Here is a 16,621-nt window from a genome sequence, read left to right on the forward strand (position 1 = left end):
GAGCTCCTCCTACTGCTTCGAACTGAGGAGGGTAGACAGCTGGCCAAGGAGAATCTCATGAAGAAGCACCTAACTGCATCCAAGCCTCGTGCCGCTGTTCATTCGCAGAGCACATGTGCTTGTAGCCATTCAGACACCAAGGCTATTAATGAGCTGAAGCAACAGATGCAGAAACTGCAGAGTCAAATGGCTGCTCTTCTCTCACAGAAATCTCAATTCTCCAAGCCAGCACCACCTCAACTCAGATCAGCACAACCAAGACCCTGCAGCAGTGCAACCAGTTCCCGGCCTAGAGCAGGCTACTGCTTTAAATGTGGAGAGGATGGGCACATGTCAGCAGGATGCGCCAACCCTCCGAACCCGACACTGGTTCTGAAAAAGAAGAAACAACTTGAAAAAAGACAGCAGGCTTGGGACAGCAATCACAAATCGTCAAACTAGAGGCAGTCTCTGTGGAGGGACAGACGGAGGCTGCAGTTGACCCATGTCCCAGTTACAAGCAGGATGGACATTCCATCACATTGCCTAAAGGACTCATTGGAACCAGAAGCACAGCACAGGTCACGATTGGAGGAACTGTATTCAACTGCCTGTTAGACACTGGGTCTCAGGTAACCACCATCTCTCACTCCTTCCACCATGATTATCTTTCTGACCATGAAATACAACCTCTGAAAAATCTCCTGGAGATAGAAGGAGCAAATGGCCAAGCTGTTCCATACCTTGGTTATGTGGAGCTGAACGTCACTTTCCCTCCCGACTTCTTGGGTTCCACCACAGCTGTTGACACACTTGCCCTGGTAGTTCCTGATGTCCAATCAGCTCAACAGCCGTCAATACTGATTGGTACGAACACTCTGGACTTGGCATATGAGAAAGCATTCTCAGACCAACAACCCTCCATTCCAGCGCCACATGGATACAGAGCGGTGCTGAAAATCCTTGAGCAACGATACAGACTGGCCAACAGTAACCATCACGGAATCATCAAGCTGCACACTGACGGACAACAGACCATCCCAGCTGGAAAAACTGTTGCCTTGGAGGGGTTAATTTGCGGACGCTGCCTCCAGGCCGAGAAGGCTGTGTTGGTGGAACATCCAACTTCGTCACCTCTGCCAGGTGGCTTAATGGTCCCGTCTTGTGTCATGGATTTCCCTTCTCACCAGCCATACCACTTACCTGTGGTAATCTGCAACCAGTCTGATCATGATGTAACCCTCCCAGCCAAAGCCATCATTGCGGAGATCAGTGCCATTCAGTCTATTCAGTGTCAGGAAAGGAGTCATGACAGTATGCCTCCTAACCCTGTGACCTCTGGGTTCAACTTCAACTTTGGTAACTCCCCCTTAACACCGGAATGGAAGAGTCGTATTACTGAGAAGTTAAACGCCCTCCATGATGTCTTTGCAAAACACGACCTTGACTTTGGGAAAACCAACAAAGTGAAACATCAGATCAAGCTCTCTGACCCTACTCCCTTCAAACAGCGCCCAAGACCAATCCATCCTCAAGATCTGGATGCGGTGCGCCAACACCTGAAGGAGCTGGTTGACTCTGGGGTCATCAGAGAGTCAGAGTCACCTTTTGCATCACCCATTGTCGTGGTGCGAAAGAAGAATGGGAGTGTGCGGCTCTGCATTGATTACCGGAAACTAAATCTGCAGACCATCAAAGATGCATATGCATTGCCAAAGTTGGAGGATACTTTTACAGCTCTCTCTGGATCAGAATGGTTTTCAGTCCTTGACCTTAAATCTGGTTATTATCAGATTGAAATGGAGGAGGAAGACAAGAGCAAAACAGCATTTGTATGTCCACTTGGATTCTATGAGTTCAACAGAATGCCCCAGGGAGTCACAAACGCACCCAGTACCTTCCAACGACTAATGGAAAAGTGCATGGGAGAAATGAACTTGAAAGAAGTCTTGGTCTTCATTGACGACTTGATTATTTTTGCACCAACGCTTGAAGAGCATGAGAGGAGACTACTGAAAGTCCTTCACCGTCTGAAGGAATTTGGACTCAAGCTCTCAGTTGAAAAGTGCATGTTTTTCCAGAAATCCGTTAAATACCTGGGGCATGTTGTGTCAAAGGATGGTGTGCAGACAGATCCAGATAAAATCGAGACACTTAAGTCCTGGCCGATTCCAAAGAATCTTAAAGAACTTCGCTCTTTCCTGGATTTCGCAGGATATTACCGTAGGTTCATCCAAGGCTACTCTAACATCGTTAAACCTTTGCATGACCTTACTGCTGGATATCCTCCATCACAGCGGAAACTCAGAGCCACCTTCAAGCGAGAGCAATATTTGGATCCTAAGGAACCACTCGCCAGTCGCTGGACTCCTGCATGTCAACAAGCCTTTGACACAATTATCAAAAAACTCACGACAGCACCAGTACTTGCTTTCGCCGATCCCCAGAAGCCTTACCTTCTCCATACAGATGCTAGTTCTACTGGGCTAGGAGCTATTCTGTACCAGGAGCAACAAGGACAAAACCAGGTGATTGCTTATGCGAGTCGGGGTCTGTCGAGGTGTGAGTCCAAATATCCAGCTCACAAACTGGAATTTCTGGCTCTCAAGTGGGCTGTTACGGAGATGTTTCATGACTATCTCTACGGCACCAACTTCACTGTCATTACTGACAGCAACCCACTCACCTATCTACTTACCTCTGCTAAATTAGATGCCACCAGTTACCGTTGGCTCTCTGCTCTTTCTACATTTTCATTCAAAATCATGTACAGATCTGGTAGGCAAAATCCAGATGCTGATGCTCTCTCTCGCAGGCCACATGGAGAACTCTCCAATGACCAGATGTCCCAAAAGGAGAGGGAGAGAATTCTCCGATTTGCCCAACATCATCTGGATCAGTCTTCCTCAATTTCCATCGATCAACACACAGTCAAGGCCCTTTGTGACCGGCAGCTCGTTTATAGTACGGCTGAAAAGATGTCCACCACCGCACTCATCCAGTCACTAACTGCCCATGCCGACAGTTTGCCTGACAGCTTCGTCAACGACACTCAGTTTGCACCTCCTGTTGTTCCTCAGCTGACGAATGCTGAAATCGCTGAGAGACAGAGGGAAGACCAGACCCTGAGGCATGTCATATTGCTGCTAGAGACTGGGGAAAGCCCACCTCCCGTCTTGCGGGATGAACTCCCAGAACTGCCCCTTCTACTCCGAGACCAACATCGCCTGGAGCTCCAAAACGCCATTCTCGTGAGGAGGAGGCAAGTTGGGGACCAGCTCTATCACCAGTTAGTGTTACCTCAGAAATTTCGGGCTGAAGTACTGTCAGAACTGCATGACCAGATGGGTCATTTGGGCATCGAACGTACTCTTGACCTCGTACGTCGAAGATTCTACTGGCCAAAAATGGCCAATGATGTGTGGAATAAAGTGAAGACATGTGAGAGATGCACCAAACGAAAAGCCTTACCTGAAAGAGCGGCACCCCTGGTGAACATTCGAAGTTATCGACCTCTGGAACTGGTTTGCATGGACTTTTTATCACTGGAACCCGACAGGAGCAGAACCAAAGACATCCTGGTAATAACAGATCACTTTACCAAGTACGCTGTCGCTGTCCCCACTCCAAACCAAAAAGCAAAGACTGTCGCCAAATGTCTCTGGGACAGTTTTCTGGTTCATTATGGTATCCCAGAAAAGCTCCATAGTGATCAAGGACCAGACTTTGAGTCACGCACAATAAAAGAACTCTGCAAAATGGCTGGAATTCACAAAATAAGAACTACACCATACCATCCACGAGGAAATCCAGTCGAGCGCTTTAACAGAACACTCCTGAATATGCTCGGAACACTCACCACAGAAGAGAAAACTCACTGGAAAGATTTTGTTAAGCCCTTGGTCCACGCATACAACTGCACCCGGAGTGATGTTACTGGCTACTCACCCTATGAGCTCATGTTTGGTCGACAACCTCGCCTCCCGATTGACCTGGTCTTTGGACTGCCTGTGGACGGCAATCAACTGACTCATTCGCAATATGTCCAGAACCTGAAGTCAAATCTAGAAAAGAGCTACAAAATTGCCATTGGCAATGCGGAGAAGCTCATGGAAAGAAACAAGAGCCGTTTCGACCAACATATCACCCCCTCTGAACTGGACGTTGGTGACAGGGTGCTGGTACGTAATGTGAAACTCCGAGGCAAACACAAAATCGCAGACAAATGGGAACCAGACATCTATGTGGTGGTAAAAAGAGCAGAAAATCTTCCAGTGTACACTGTCCGACCGGAGAACAAATCCAAACCGATTCGTACTCTACACAGAGATCTCCTATTACCATGTGGATTTTTGCCGCATTCCACTCGAACCAACCGAACAACTGTAAAACCAACCAGGAAGCAGTCATTCAACCCTTCTGATGAGGACTGTGCACAACCTCAGTCAGACGATGAGGATGAAATGATACCGCATCAATGGTATGATCCTGTATCAGAGCCTCTGCAATTCACCACTGTCCACAATCTGCCAGAACCGTCATCCGCCGTTCCAGCCACTGAACCTTTACCATCTGATACACCAGTCTGTGAACCTGCTACGCTCCCTTTGCCTCCTCTTGAGCCAGCAGAGAGCGAAACCCCTGACTCAGAAACCCCTGTCAAGGAGGAAGCTCCTGATACTGTGGAATCAGAGGACAGTCTGTCCTCTGCTGAACCTACCAATGTTGAATTGCGGACTGAGTCCAGTATGTCCTCTGCTGCTGATCTACCATCTAACTCTGACACCTCCAGCTCTGAACTAGAACCTCTGAGAACATCAACTCGGACCAGGAAACCTCCGGACCGGTTACAATACTCTACGCTTGGTCAGCCCATCTTGAAGAGTATTCAGGCACTAGTCCATGGCTTAACCACTGCCTTTACTCATGCACTGGAGGATGAAGAGGACCATCTGCTTACTGCCACTGAACAACCTGTCATCCGGACCCAACCACCATGTACAGGGACGTACATGAGATTGAGGGGGGAACCTGTAACCCATATCAACTACTCCCTGTCACATGACCCACGTCAGCTGATTTGAGGTCCCTCTTCTGATTGGCTCCTCCCACGTCGCGGCAACTCTGAAAACCGGCTGTGGAGGGATACTTCCGGGTTCGACTCCTGCTGTGGCTGTGAGCTTATGGCATTTAGAACGGTGTTGGAAAACAAAGCGTTTTCTCCCCTCAATTCATCTTTAAACTTTAAACTCAGCGGTCAGGTTTTTTTTCCCCCTTTGAATTGATCTTCTTCATATTGAAGTGGCGAGCCGGTAGGACCATTCTTTGTTTTCCCCTCTTTTCCCCCACTTAGCCGTCTTTGGATTACGGACATATTTCCCCCTTGTATGAAGCTGGACCCTAAGGAGGAATACCTTAAAAGTGAACTTTAAAAAGAAAAGGACCAAAAAAAGGACTCTTAGCAAAAGGACTCTTGCACAGAAAAATCACAGCACTGATTTATTATTTAATTGTGGACATTTACGTTGTGTGTTGTGTTAATTATTTTGTTCCATTTCCCCTTTCCCCTATTTATTCAATATATTTTTGGTACAAGACATTGCAGTTTTTGGTCTCATCATTCACACCATCTGGGCTCCATAAAGAACTATTTCTTCTGCGCGTCAGTCAGTAAATTCATCCATTGACATAAACTAGTCCTTAAATAACTTAGCGTTACATACGCATCAATGCCTTCTCCAATAGTTCTCCAAAGCATATGTAGACAGGTTGGACCCATTGGTCCCATTACACTTTCACACAACCTCACTTGGGTCAAGAGCTGGTCCGGTGTTCCATGATTATGAGAACAACTGCATTTTTTTTCCTGGATCCACAGTTCAACTAATAGATGAGCTCTACTTTCCACCTTCGTGGAGGAGGGATGAAGAGTGTGGTCCCTTGGAGCATACCCTTCAGCATTAGTTGGTTAGTCCCCAGGAGAGGCATCTTGAACCACCCCATACAGGGACTTCAAGAAAGCTGGGTACACTGACAGTCAGATGTGTTTTCAAACCCAATGGCGTAGGAAAGCAACCCTCTAATCTAGCTGGGAAAACCAAACCACGGTCATACAAGTATACCCAGCCTTGCTCGTTGCCTTTCACTGATTTCTTGTTTCTTTAATAACTGTCAATAAACCAACATCTCAATGATTTGAGCTATGTTTCTGTCTGTCATGGTTTGTGGGAGCATTGTGCTGGATGTTTCTGGATGGCTCTTCGGTTACACCCTTGGGCGGGGCCACCAGCATCGCACTTGAATTCCATCCACAGGCAATCACAGGAGGACTACATCAACCAGTACGGCCTGCTGCTCCGTTCAGCCACTCTCAGTGGTCCTACCTGCCTGCCCTGCACACTGGATAACAGTCTCTGTAACTTCATCCCTCTAGATTCTCTCACAAACGTTTTCCCCCTTCGAGCTCCGCGGTCTGGCTCTGACAGTAAGCACGCAGCATCATTATCCTGCTTTGCTGTCTCTCCTCTGCTTCCCTGCAGCTAAGTAATTGTTTCCTCTTCTGTTTCAGGTTTCCCACGGTCCCAATCACAGCTTCTCTCCCCACTCACCTCCATATTTGCTCCTGTTTCCTCAGGCCTGAGTTTAACTTTCACTTTCAGAGTTTGCTATTGTTTTCTCACAAAAGAAATCAAATGTATATAGTTCGCTGCTAAATTTGTGTTGAGTCTGCTTCTGGGTCCAGTATTCATGACAGTGTCTAAGGTTTAGTGAACCTCAATGCCTTCTTGGGGATTGGTATAATTTTGAAATAAATATTCCCTGCCATTGTTGGGTTTGTTTCTTTAATCTTAATATGTCGTGGTAATCTCTCAATCACATACTACCACCAGTGTGTGTGTGTGTGTGTGTTGTCATTGTTGTCTCTTTTATTAGGATAAAATGATGGAGACTAAATACCAAACTGTCCCAAAATATCTATGTGCTTCAAAATTGAAGTTTTAAGTGTCTTTCGAGTGTACAACTTATGAAATACATGTTACATGTTATGAAACCTAGCAAGTGACTAAAAACACAAGCAAAGCTAAACAAAGTTTTGTAATTCTGCCTCACCTGGTGAAGTTGAAATCCACTTTCAGGTTATCAACACATTTGTTGTCAGTTCCACAGTTGATCTCAAACCCTAACTGTGGAAGAGAGTGTGATGTCAAAAACATTTATATTACACATTATTCACAGAATAAATGTAAACGTTTTACAGATGAATCCAACAAACAATTTGTGTGTTCTACCCAATGCCGGGTGTAAGATAAAGTAAAAAGTAGCCTTATATTTTTCAGTAATGCAGTAATGTAATGTGTTACGGTACTGAATTCAGTAATTAAACTTCAATTACAATTATATTGTTACTAGTGTTGCAAAGTTTTCTTTAGTTATCTGCTGGTTGGTTGGACAGAAAATATCAAAGAAAATTGGTTTTCTTCCTGCGCACTTGTGCTAAAATTAGCTCATTTCACTTTGTGTGCGGGAGGAGCGAAATAGTTGAGTGATCTACAGTAGAAAGAGAGGAGAGGAGAGAAGACTGCAATGGTAAAATGCAAACTGCATCCAGGACAGAAACAGCAGCTGTTTGCACAGCTAACACTAATTGGATTATTGGAAGCATCTTCGCAGACAGCATGCTAGCAAAAAAAACTAGCCAACAGAGGAACGTTAAAGCTGAGCATAGCCCAATCAGGTAAGAAAGGAAGTGATTAGCAGTCGAGCTTGAAGCCTCCATTTCTATCCATTAATGTTTATAAAGGAGAATCAATGTTGCAACCATTTCAAAATCTCTTGTGTTTATATGTAAACACTAAAGGAAAGATCATATGTGTTTTCTCATTGGGATAGGGATTGCATTGGCGTGTCAGACTGTAGCCTAAGATTTATATTATTTACTTATAATTATGAGACAATGCATTTTGGGTCATTTCATGGAGTAACAAGAAAATAATGTAATGATCAGTGTAATAAACTCCTTTAGTAATTTTGTAGCATATTGGATTACTAACGATTAATTTCTAATACACAACGTTTTTAGAGTAATGACCCCAAATATGTAGCTGTGCCTGCTGTTGGTACTGGGAATAAAGTTCCTAATAATATTCTAGTACTAATTTCAACTAGAAATCTCTCCAGAATGTATGGCCTCAGCGCAAGACTGCCCTCAGATATCTGATTAATAAAGTACCTATAAAGGTTACTTACAGGATGAATGGTTGCTGTTTGAGCCTGCTGGGCAAGGCTTGGTCTGAGATTTGTGTTTGAGGGCAAACCATCAAACTTGAATTTGAGCTCATTGGAAAGTGAATTGAGAGCATCTTCTGGACAGGCCTGCAAGAAGAGATGAGTGCTGAGTTTAGATTCAGTGTTGGATGACTCTTAAAAACAAAATGGAAATCAAAATATATTGTTACACCAAGGTGAACTTTCTCTGATGTTGTTATTTGGTTTTACCTCAACAAGGAACTTCACAGTTGAGCATTTTTTTCTTATTAAGTCCACAGTAAGTGATCCTGACTGCTCTCGTTTCCCACCAACATATGCCCGGTTGCTTGGAGGTTTGCGAGTGGCATCCAGTGTTAAAGTGTAATTAATCCTTGCTTGAGCTGGAATAAATCAGTGTTTGATTTCAATGCTGCAATTTACATACATTTAGAAAACATTAAATTGCTGGGCAGTGGCTTTGTAGTTCAGAAAAACCAAGAATGATGAACCTGTGTTGACTGTAGACACTCTGCTCATGGTAAAGCAAATTTCAGCTGTGTTCTGCAGTGGTTTTGAGCAGTCTACATTCTGAGTAGGGATTTGGATTGGGCTGAATGACACCTCAGCTTCAACCATTACTATGGGTCTTGATCTAGAAAGTAGGAAAACACATGTGAACAAGATTTGACTTTTTGTTCTGACCTGAATTAGTAACAAGACTTCAATCTAATCTTTCCTTTGCCCTAACATTTCATTTGAACAACTACAGCTCAAACATTTTGAGACATTTAACACCTAATAGTCCTGAAATCTTTTAAATGATAGATGATAATAATGAATTGGATTTATATAGCGCTTTTCAAGGCACCCAAAGCACTTTACAATGCCACTATTCATTCACACACTGGTGGAGGCAAGCTACAGTTGTAGCCACAGCTGCCCTGGGGCAGACGGACAGAAGCGAGGCTGCCATATCGCGCCATCGGCCCCTCTGGCCAACACCAGTAGGTGGCAGGGGCGGAGCGTGGGGGTGGCTTACTGGACTTAAGCCCCGGTTGTTTTGTCAGAAGCCCGGGGTCTTTTGGAGTGTAATTTTTTCATAGTTAGATGCCTGGCTGACAACTGTATAAAACAAAAAGTACACACAATATTCGAAGCACATAGTGCACACTGTGGGAATTTACGACTGTGCGTGAATCCCCCCCCCTGATATTGGTATGATCCGAGCTCAGGCACTAAGCAACTGAGCGAGGGGGCGGGGCAGCTGCTGCCTGTGATTGCGCTGTTGGAGAAACGGAGCCAGCCATACTAAGGAGAGCTTAAGTTTGACCAGGTACCAAAGCAAATCATTCGTAGCGTACAAATAATGTAAATATGACGGTGCATCACGAAAGATTGATATCAAACTGATCACTTGACCAATATTACGTTACTTGCTCTTCAAGTGAATCAACAAATGGCGAAATGAAAAGCCGAACAAATGCTATTTTTTTAGAGAGTCTTAGCTTACGTGTGTTTATTTCATATTTTCAGTTCTTACCCTCCCCGACTAAATCGGTTTCAGTTATGTACTGAAATATAAGAATGGACATTAGAGGGTTCTTTCAAAGAAAAAACTCAGGTAAATGTTATTTTATATATTATGCTTTGTATGTTGTTCAGTATATTTCTATGCAAAACAAGAGGGGTTTCAGTACACAGCAGGATATTCACATTTGTAACCAGATATTTACATACACTTTAGGGAGAAAACATAAAACATTTTTACTGTACAGCATCAATTTAGAGTAAACTTTTGTTTTAGATAAATATTGAAATATCTTTTGAATTAGTTCAATGTCAGAATAAAGAGAGAGGGATCTGTCTATTTTTATCACTTTCATCAAATTTAGGAGTACATGTACACTAAGTTTATTGTTAATTAATAAGAAAACTCCAGACAATTCCATTCTGAGCTGAAGAAGCTTCTGATAGGTTAGTAGAGTCCATGTGAGTAAATTGGTGGCACACCTGTGGATGCATATAAGGCAAAACACAGAGCCTGTTTCTTTGACATGAGAAAATTAAGAGATGTCAACCAAAACACCAGGAAAAGAACTGTGGAGCTCCATAAGTGTGGCTCAATTTTGAATACAATTTGGTGCCATTTACAATTAAGAAATACAGATAGTTTCTCTCTTTACTCTTAAAGTTAACAAATGTGTTTTTTATATTTATCAATCTAAAAAAAATATTTAGTCGGATTTGATGTTACAATTAAAAAAGTGTTTGTGTTTTGATCTGAAGAGTACATAAATATGTGGTTTCAACTGTATATTTGATGATTGTCAGCACAAAGAGGGAGAGAGAGGAACAGAGAGGGAGAGAGAGGAGAATGAGGACAGAACAGAGATGAACAAGAGCAGGTGAGACACATGTTAGTCAAATGGTCGTTTACCAAAAGTATCACCGTATCATAGGTCCTCATGTATCTCATACCTAGTGTTTCTTTTTAGGGTTGCTATTTTTCATATTCTACATTTATTAAGTTTTGCAGGCTTGTTTGCACAACAAGGCTAAATAATTATATAAACTTTTCTCAATCTAAATATTGTACTTTGGTAGAATAAAAAAAAACAAGTGTAGTGCAGGTCTATGATGATTTTTAGTGCTACTATTATCTAGTTCTGATTGTGGTTCTGTCTTGGTTAAATCCCAAGTAGTCCTGATATTGAACTGTTGTAGTCCTGTTTTAATTCAGGATCAGTTCTGGGTCTGGTTGAATTGGGGTTTAGTCCCTGTGTCTTGATACAGCCCCGACTTTGTTCTGCCTTGCTGCTTAATTAAAAAACTAGTTTAAGGTGTCCTGCATATGTGATATATATTTTTCCCTATATGAAGTCATTCTTTTTTGAACAAAACTCAAAACGGAGCCAATTAATCTTTCAGTCATTTCTACCCCCCCCCCCCCCCCCCCCCCAAAAAAAAAAAAAAAAAATCCCACATTCATACTACCCTTTAGGGCTAAGCCCCGGGTGTTTCAAATGTCTGCCTCCGCCTCTGGTAGGTGGTACGGTAAAGTGTCTTGCCCAAGGACACAACGGCCAGGACAGAGATCCCAGGGATCGAACTGGCGACCTTCTGGTTACAGATACGCTTCCCAACCCCCTGAGCCACAGTCATTCCATAAATGATGATTTATGGAATAATGAATTATAAATCAGGAATGCTTTTTAATGGAATATCTATGTAGATGTACATCAACATAGACCTATTTCCCATCACCATCACTCTTGTGTGCCAGTGGTGTAACTTCACAGTATTAATGGGTGGAGTAAATGATACCTATTTGATAATGCCAGCAGTGCTGAAACACATGGTATTGTATGAAAATATTTTTGTTATTGCATGCATTTCCATTTCTGTATGAACAAAGTTACAGTTTCACACATTTACTGCTTTTTTTTTTTAAATCAGCAGAGCATTTTTCATCATGTGGTAAAATAATTTGAAAAAAATGTCTAATCCTTTTGACTCCATAAACTTTTTGCCATGATCCTGTGTTTATGTATTTGGACATTTTGATTCTATCTTATTTGGATATATCTGAATAGTTCTGTTGTTCGTTCTACTGTGTTGTAGTAGTAATAAGGAAGTGTGTTTAGGTGCTTTTACTTTGAAAGGGAGCGGGCGGAAGGAGAGACGAGAGAGCGGAGGCAGCCACGAGAAAAGAGAGGAGAGAGAAAAGCGTGCGCGAGATGCTGCTAGCGTCTACAGAGACTTTTTTCCAATGGACAGTGAGGATAAATCATCCCACGCCCACGGCTGAGTAACAGAGCGTGACTGTGAGGTGGTGCAGCCCGGACTGGTTTGCACTGTTGCCTCGAAATATCCCTAGTAAGCGGCGTGCTAACTTGGCTAATCATAGTTAGCCATAAAGGCGGACTTCGCTGGACGTCACCTGACCTGCATGGAGTGGGAGACTACTGACTGCCAAGGCGGGCCGGTCAGGTTTGCTGCTTAAAAGGAGTAAGCGTGCAGCTCGGCGACCTAAGGGACGGACCTCTCGGCGTGCCGTGAGTGTATTGTGGACAAAAGACTAAGGTTTCCAGGTAGGAGCACCATTTTGTTTTCTTTTAGGACCGTTGGTTCCTACGCACCCTAGCATCGATCCAGGCCTGCACCGAGGGGACTTGGGAAATTGGGTGGTGTGAGAGTGTGTGGGGCCCATTACAGTAAAGAACTGTGTAACTGTTATTATTGTTATATTTTGTCATTGCAAGAGACTTCTTACTTTATTGATTTATTGGGTGTTTACCAAGTCATTCAGTAAACCTGCTTGGTTTAAACATAAGATTTTGTGTCTAGTACTGTTTCTTATCTATAGTTCAAAGTAAGGTAAAAGTGTATCTGTGTGTTATACGTGTGTAAATCAGGGGAACTTTCACTGAGGGCAACTAAGTAAGTTTAAGATAACTAGAACTCAGGGCGTACCCGGCTATAGTGGAGTACACAGTCAGGGGCGCTACATAAAATGGAGGCACCGCTGGGATATTTTGTTGTTTAAGTCTGAAGTTCCCAAACACGTGTATTTTGAGATAAAAGCAGTAACTTTGATATTGTTTGGTCATGGATGTTCAAGCTATGCACTCTGAGTTGTTCGAGGAGCTTCAGGAATGGAGTCGTGGAGAGACCTTAGATGAGGCTCACACACTGATGGTGCTTACTCCCAAAGGAGTGGAGCTAGACCAAATAGAGCACACTCTGGAGAGTGTTAAAGCTTTGGGTCGAGTGTGGGTCAGAGGCCGGAGATACAACAAAGCGTTTGATAGGCTAACTGTCCTGTGTGAAACCAAAGAGAAAGTAGATGCCACAAGAATCCCACCTGAAGTGTACCCTACGGGGGCTGGTGAGCCGTGGTCCATCATAGTGACAGCTGAAGCTTCGCCTCGTGAGGATTTTTCCCAGAGTAAATCGAAACGCGGGGCAGAGGCACAGGAGAATGGTAACTCTGCAGAGTCGATAATCCGTGCTGTGGGCGATTTGTTGGCAAAGATGGAGAGACCCTCCAGTGAAGGCAATAGTTATTGTAACACCCCTTTCAACACTTGGGATACAGATTTAAATGGTTACCTGTGTGTTGGGCCAATAGCTGAGGTTCGACTACTGGAGCAGAGTGGATGACTAATGAAACGCTCTGAGAACTTGGTTTGATCAATTTGTATTCACAATTAAAGAATCTTACATACATATAATGAAAACAATAACAGTGCATGAAAGGAAAAATTGGGCCCAAGTCATGGAAAATAATAAACAAAACACACACAACCCCGGGGGATTTGACTCAGTCTCTCTCTCGTGTCAGCCGACACCCTTAAGTGTGAGTCCAGCAATGAGGATTCTCTTTGCAGGATGTGCAAAGGAGGAATGACGTGCAAATCTGTCCTACCACTTTAGTAGAGTTTGTACAGTTCACAGTTCGTCCAAAGAATTTAGTTCTCTTCTTAAAGCAATCATCTCAAGGATCCTGGAGGGGTGGCTCGCCATCTTTGGACTGGATCATCACTGAACTGTACTCCCAAGTAAAAAAAACCTGACGCAGAAGAATCCGAGCAGTAACAAACTCTTTTCTGGTTAACAACAATTTCTAGATAGCTTATTTCCACCGTACAGTCCGACTGGATAAAAACAACCACGCTTTCCACTTGGAAAAAACGGACTTTTCTTCCTCTCCCTCTCTCCTGATATCCATAGCTGCTATGCAGTGAACGGCAGGAGGCGGTACTTCCCCCTGTATACTTCAAGGACCATCAGGACATTATAGACATCTTCTATTTTATTAATTCTCAACAAAATAATTTAACTTAATAAAACTTAACAGTGAACTCAAAATACTAACATCACTCATAACACACTAAAACCCTTAGTAACACTCCAGGGTTACATTATCGTAGACTCAGAATGTTCTCGGGCACAATACCAACACCAGTTGGAGAAGAGACATTCGAACAGTGGGTTGAACAAGCACACCTAATGGTGGAGGAGAGTGACAGTTCTGCTAAAGAAAAGAGGCGCAGAATCATTGAGTCTTAAAGGTCCAGCACTAGCGGTGGTGAAAGCTGTAAGGACAGCTGATCCTGATATTAGCCCAGAACAATTTCTAGAAGCTGTTACAAAAGCTTTTGGCAGTGCTGAGACGGGTGAGGATTTGTACTTTGCTTCTCGGTTACTACAACAGCAACTGCAGGAAAAACTATCCGACTTTCTGAGGCGATTAGAGCAGTCGCTGAGCAGGGTAGTGAGTTGTGGTGGAATTGAAGCCCACCGTGTTGATAGGACAGGAGTAGAACAGCTCCTTAGGGGTGCCGTGTACTCCGACATGATGTTAGTGCAACTCAAGCTGAGAGACAGGAAAGAAACCCCACCCAGTTTTGTAGAGCTCTTAAGTGAGATCAGAAGTGAGGAGGAGTATGAAGCCTCCCGGGCTAAATTGCATCTGGTAGCACACAAAGTCCAAACACAATCAGAACAGGACAACAGACAGATTGAAATTCAGAATCTGAAAACTGAGATTCGAGAACTGAAGTCTATGGTCTCATCCGTGGTAAACCAGTCATGCCCCGCACCAAGAGAAGTTGCAGAGCCTGTTCCAACAAGCAAGACTGACAGTGTAGAGAGTTCAGCAGATGGCGAAGTGGTTGCGCTGAGAAAACTGGTTAAAAGGTTGCAGCAGAAGCTGGACGCCAGAGAGCAAAGGTCTGTTGTGTCCTCTCCAGTTTTGAGAGTGGAGCCGTACAGGTCTGGTCTGAACTCTGCACGGACAGGTAGCACCAGTGATAAAGAAAGCAACTTTTGTTACCGCTGCGGAAAAAATGGGCATTTTGTGGAAATGCCGCAAACCAGGCCAAGGTTATCCAGAGGTTCATTCAGTCACGGAAAAAGCCCAAACGACGGGAATCATATCCCAAACCCCCTGATGCAGGTGATACCGTGTGTTCAGTTAAGAGGAGTGAAGTAGTCATGCTAGAGGACAGAGGGATCCCTAAAGGTTTGATAGGTCCATCTAATGTAAAGCAAGTCAGAGTGAATGGTGAACCGTGCAATGCTTTGTTAGACAGTGGGTCAAGAGTAACCATTATTTTTGAGAACTGGTATAAGGAGCACTTGTCAGGTGTCCCAGTTTACCCAGTTTCAGGTCTGGCCATCTGGGGTTTGAGTGATTCTAGTTACCCTTATCTCGGCTATGTCGTTGTGGATGTGGAATTTCCCGAGCAAGTCAAAGGAGGTCACGAGACCATTTCGGTCTTAGCTTTGATCTGTCCCAACTCCAGAGGTCCGGACCTCTGGAGTTGGGACCCCATGATCATAGGCACCAATGCCTCCCTTTTCCAGAGATTGGCCACCTTGTGCCAGGACACCGTAGGCGTGAGTAGCGTGCAGACTGTAAGCCAAACAGCTGGAGTTTTAACCCCACCAGCTCCTGTGGAGATCCCTGTAGAGGATGAGGGTGGAGTAGGCTGGGTGAAGTGGGTTGGGCCCAGCTCCCTGTCACTCCCAGCCGGTCAAAGCTGTCATGCTATATGCCGGGTGGAGCTAGAACAACCACTCAGCAAAGGCATATTAATGGTGGAAGCATCCCCAACCATTCCGTTGCCAGCTGGCATGCTGCTGCAGCCCATGGTGTTGTCTAGCTCTGCGCTGGAGGTAGACCATTTTGTTGTGGCAGTGCAGAATCAGTCTTCCCGGGATATCGTTCTCCCAGAAAGGACCGTTATGGGTCAGTTGCGTACGGTTGATACTGTAACTGCAGCAGTTGAAGTCTGTTCAAAAAAGGGGAAAGATCAGAGAGAGCTAGATCCCCTTCTCATAAATTTTGGCGACTCACCTTTGCCAAATGAATGGAAAGAGCGGCTCCGACAGAAGTTGTCCAAGAGGGCTAATGTGTTTACCCTCAGTGAGTGGGATGTCGGTCTGGCAACGGGAGTAGAGCATCACATTCGGATGTCAGACTCCAGACCATTCCGCGAACGGTCACGGCGTCTTGCACCAGCTGACATTGACGATGTGCGCAGACACATACAAGACCTATTACAAGCTGGCATTATCAAGGAATCTCGCAGTCCTTATGCCTCTCCCATTGTCATTGCCAGAAAGAAAAATGGCAGTATCAGGAATGTGCATTGACTATCGAACACTAAACCGTCGAACCATTCCTGATCAGTACACCACTCCCCGCATCGATGATGCACTTGATTGTTTGTCAGGGAGTAAGTGGTTCTCTGTCCTGGACCTTCGCAGTGGCTATTACCAGATACCCATGGCGGAGGAGGACAAAGAAAAGACCGCGTTCATTTGTCCGTTGGGTTTCTATCAGTTTGAGAGAATGCCCCAAGGTATCACAGGGACACCCTCCACT

General features: G+C 44.3%; 1 protein-coding gene across 1 annotated transcript in view; it reads right to left on the reverse strand.

Annotated features, from left to right (window-relative positions):
* Positions 1–16,621, reverse strand: part of LOC146703048 (integrin alpha-M-like) — a 42,258-nt gene that overhangs the window by 7,150 nt on the left and 18,487 nt on the right. Inside the window, exons 16-19 of the mRNA XM_085466149.1 lie at positions 8,736–8,878; positions 8,476–8,627; positions 8,227–8,352; positions 7,090–7,163 (exon numbers count right to left, since the gene is read on the reverse strand). Of these exons, the coding sequence (XP_085322275.1) occupies positions 7,090–7,163; positions 8,227–8,352; positions 8,476–8,627; positions 8,736–8,878 (495 nt within the window). The remainder of the gene's footprint in view (positions 1–7,089; positions 7,164–8,226; positions 8,353–8,475; positions 8,628–8,735; positions 8,879–16,621) is intronic.

This window comes from Copadichromis virginalis, linkage group LG8 (assembly GCF_057382275.1).
Source record: "Copadichromis virginalis isolate Kocher_CV1m ecotype Utaka linkage group LG8, C_Virginalis_male_GT1.1, whole genome shotgun sequence".
NCBI classification, from domain to species: Eukaryota; Metazoa; Chordata; class Actinopteri; order Cichliformes; family Cichlidae; genus Copadichromis; species Copadichromis virginalis.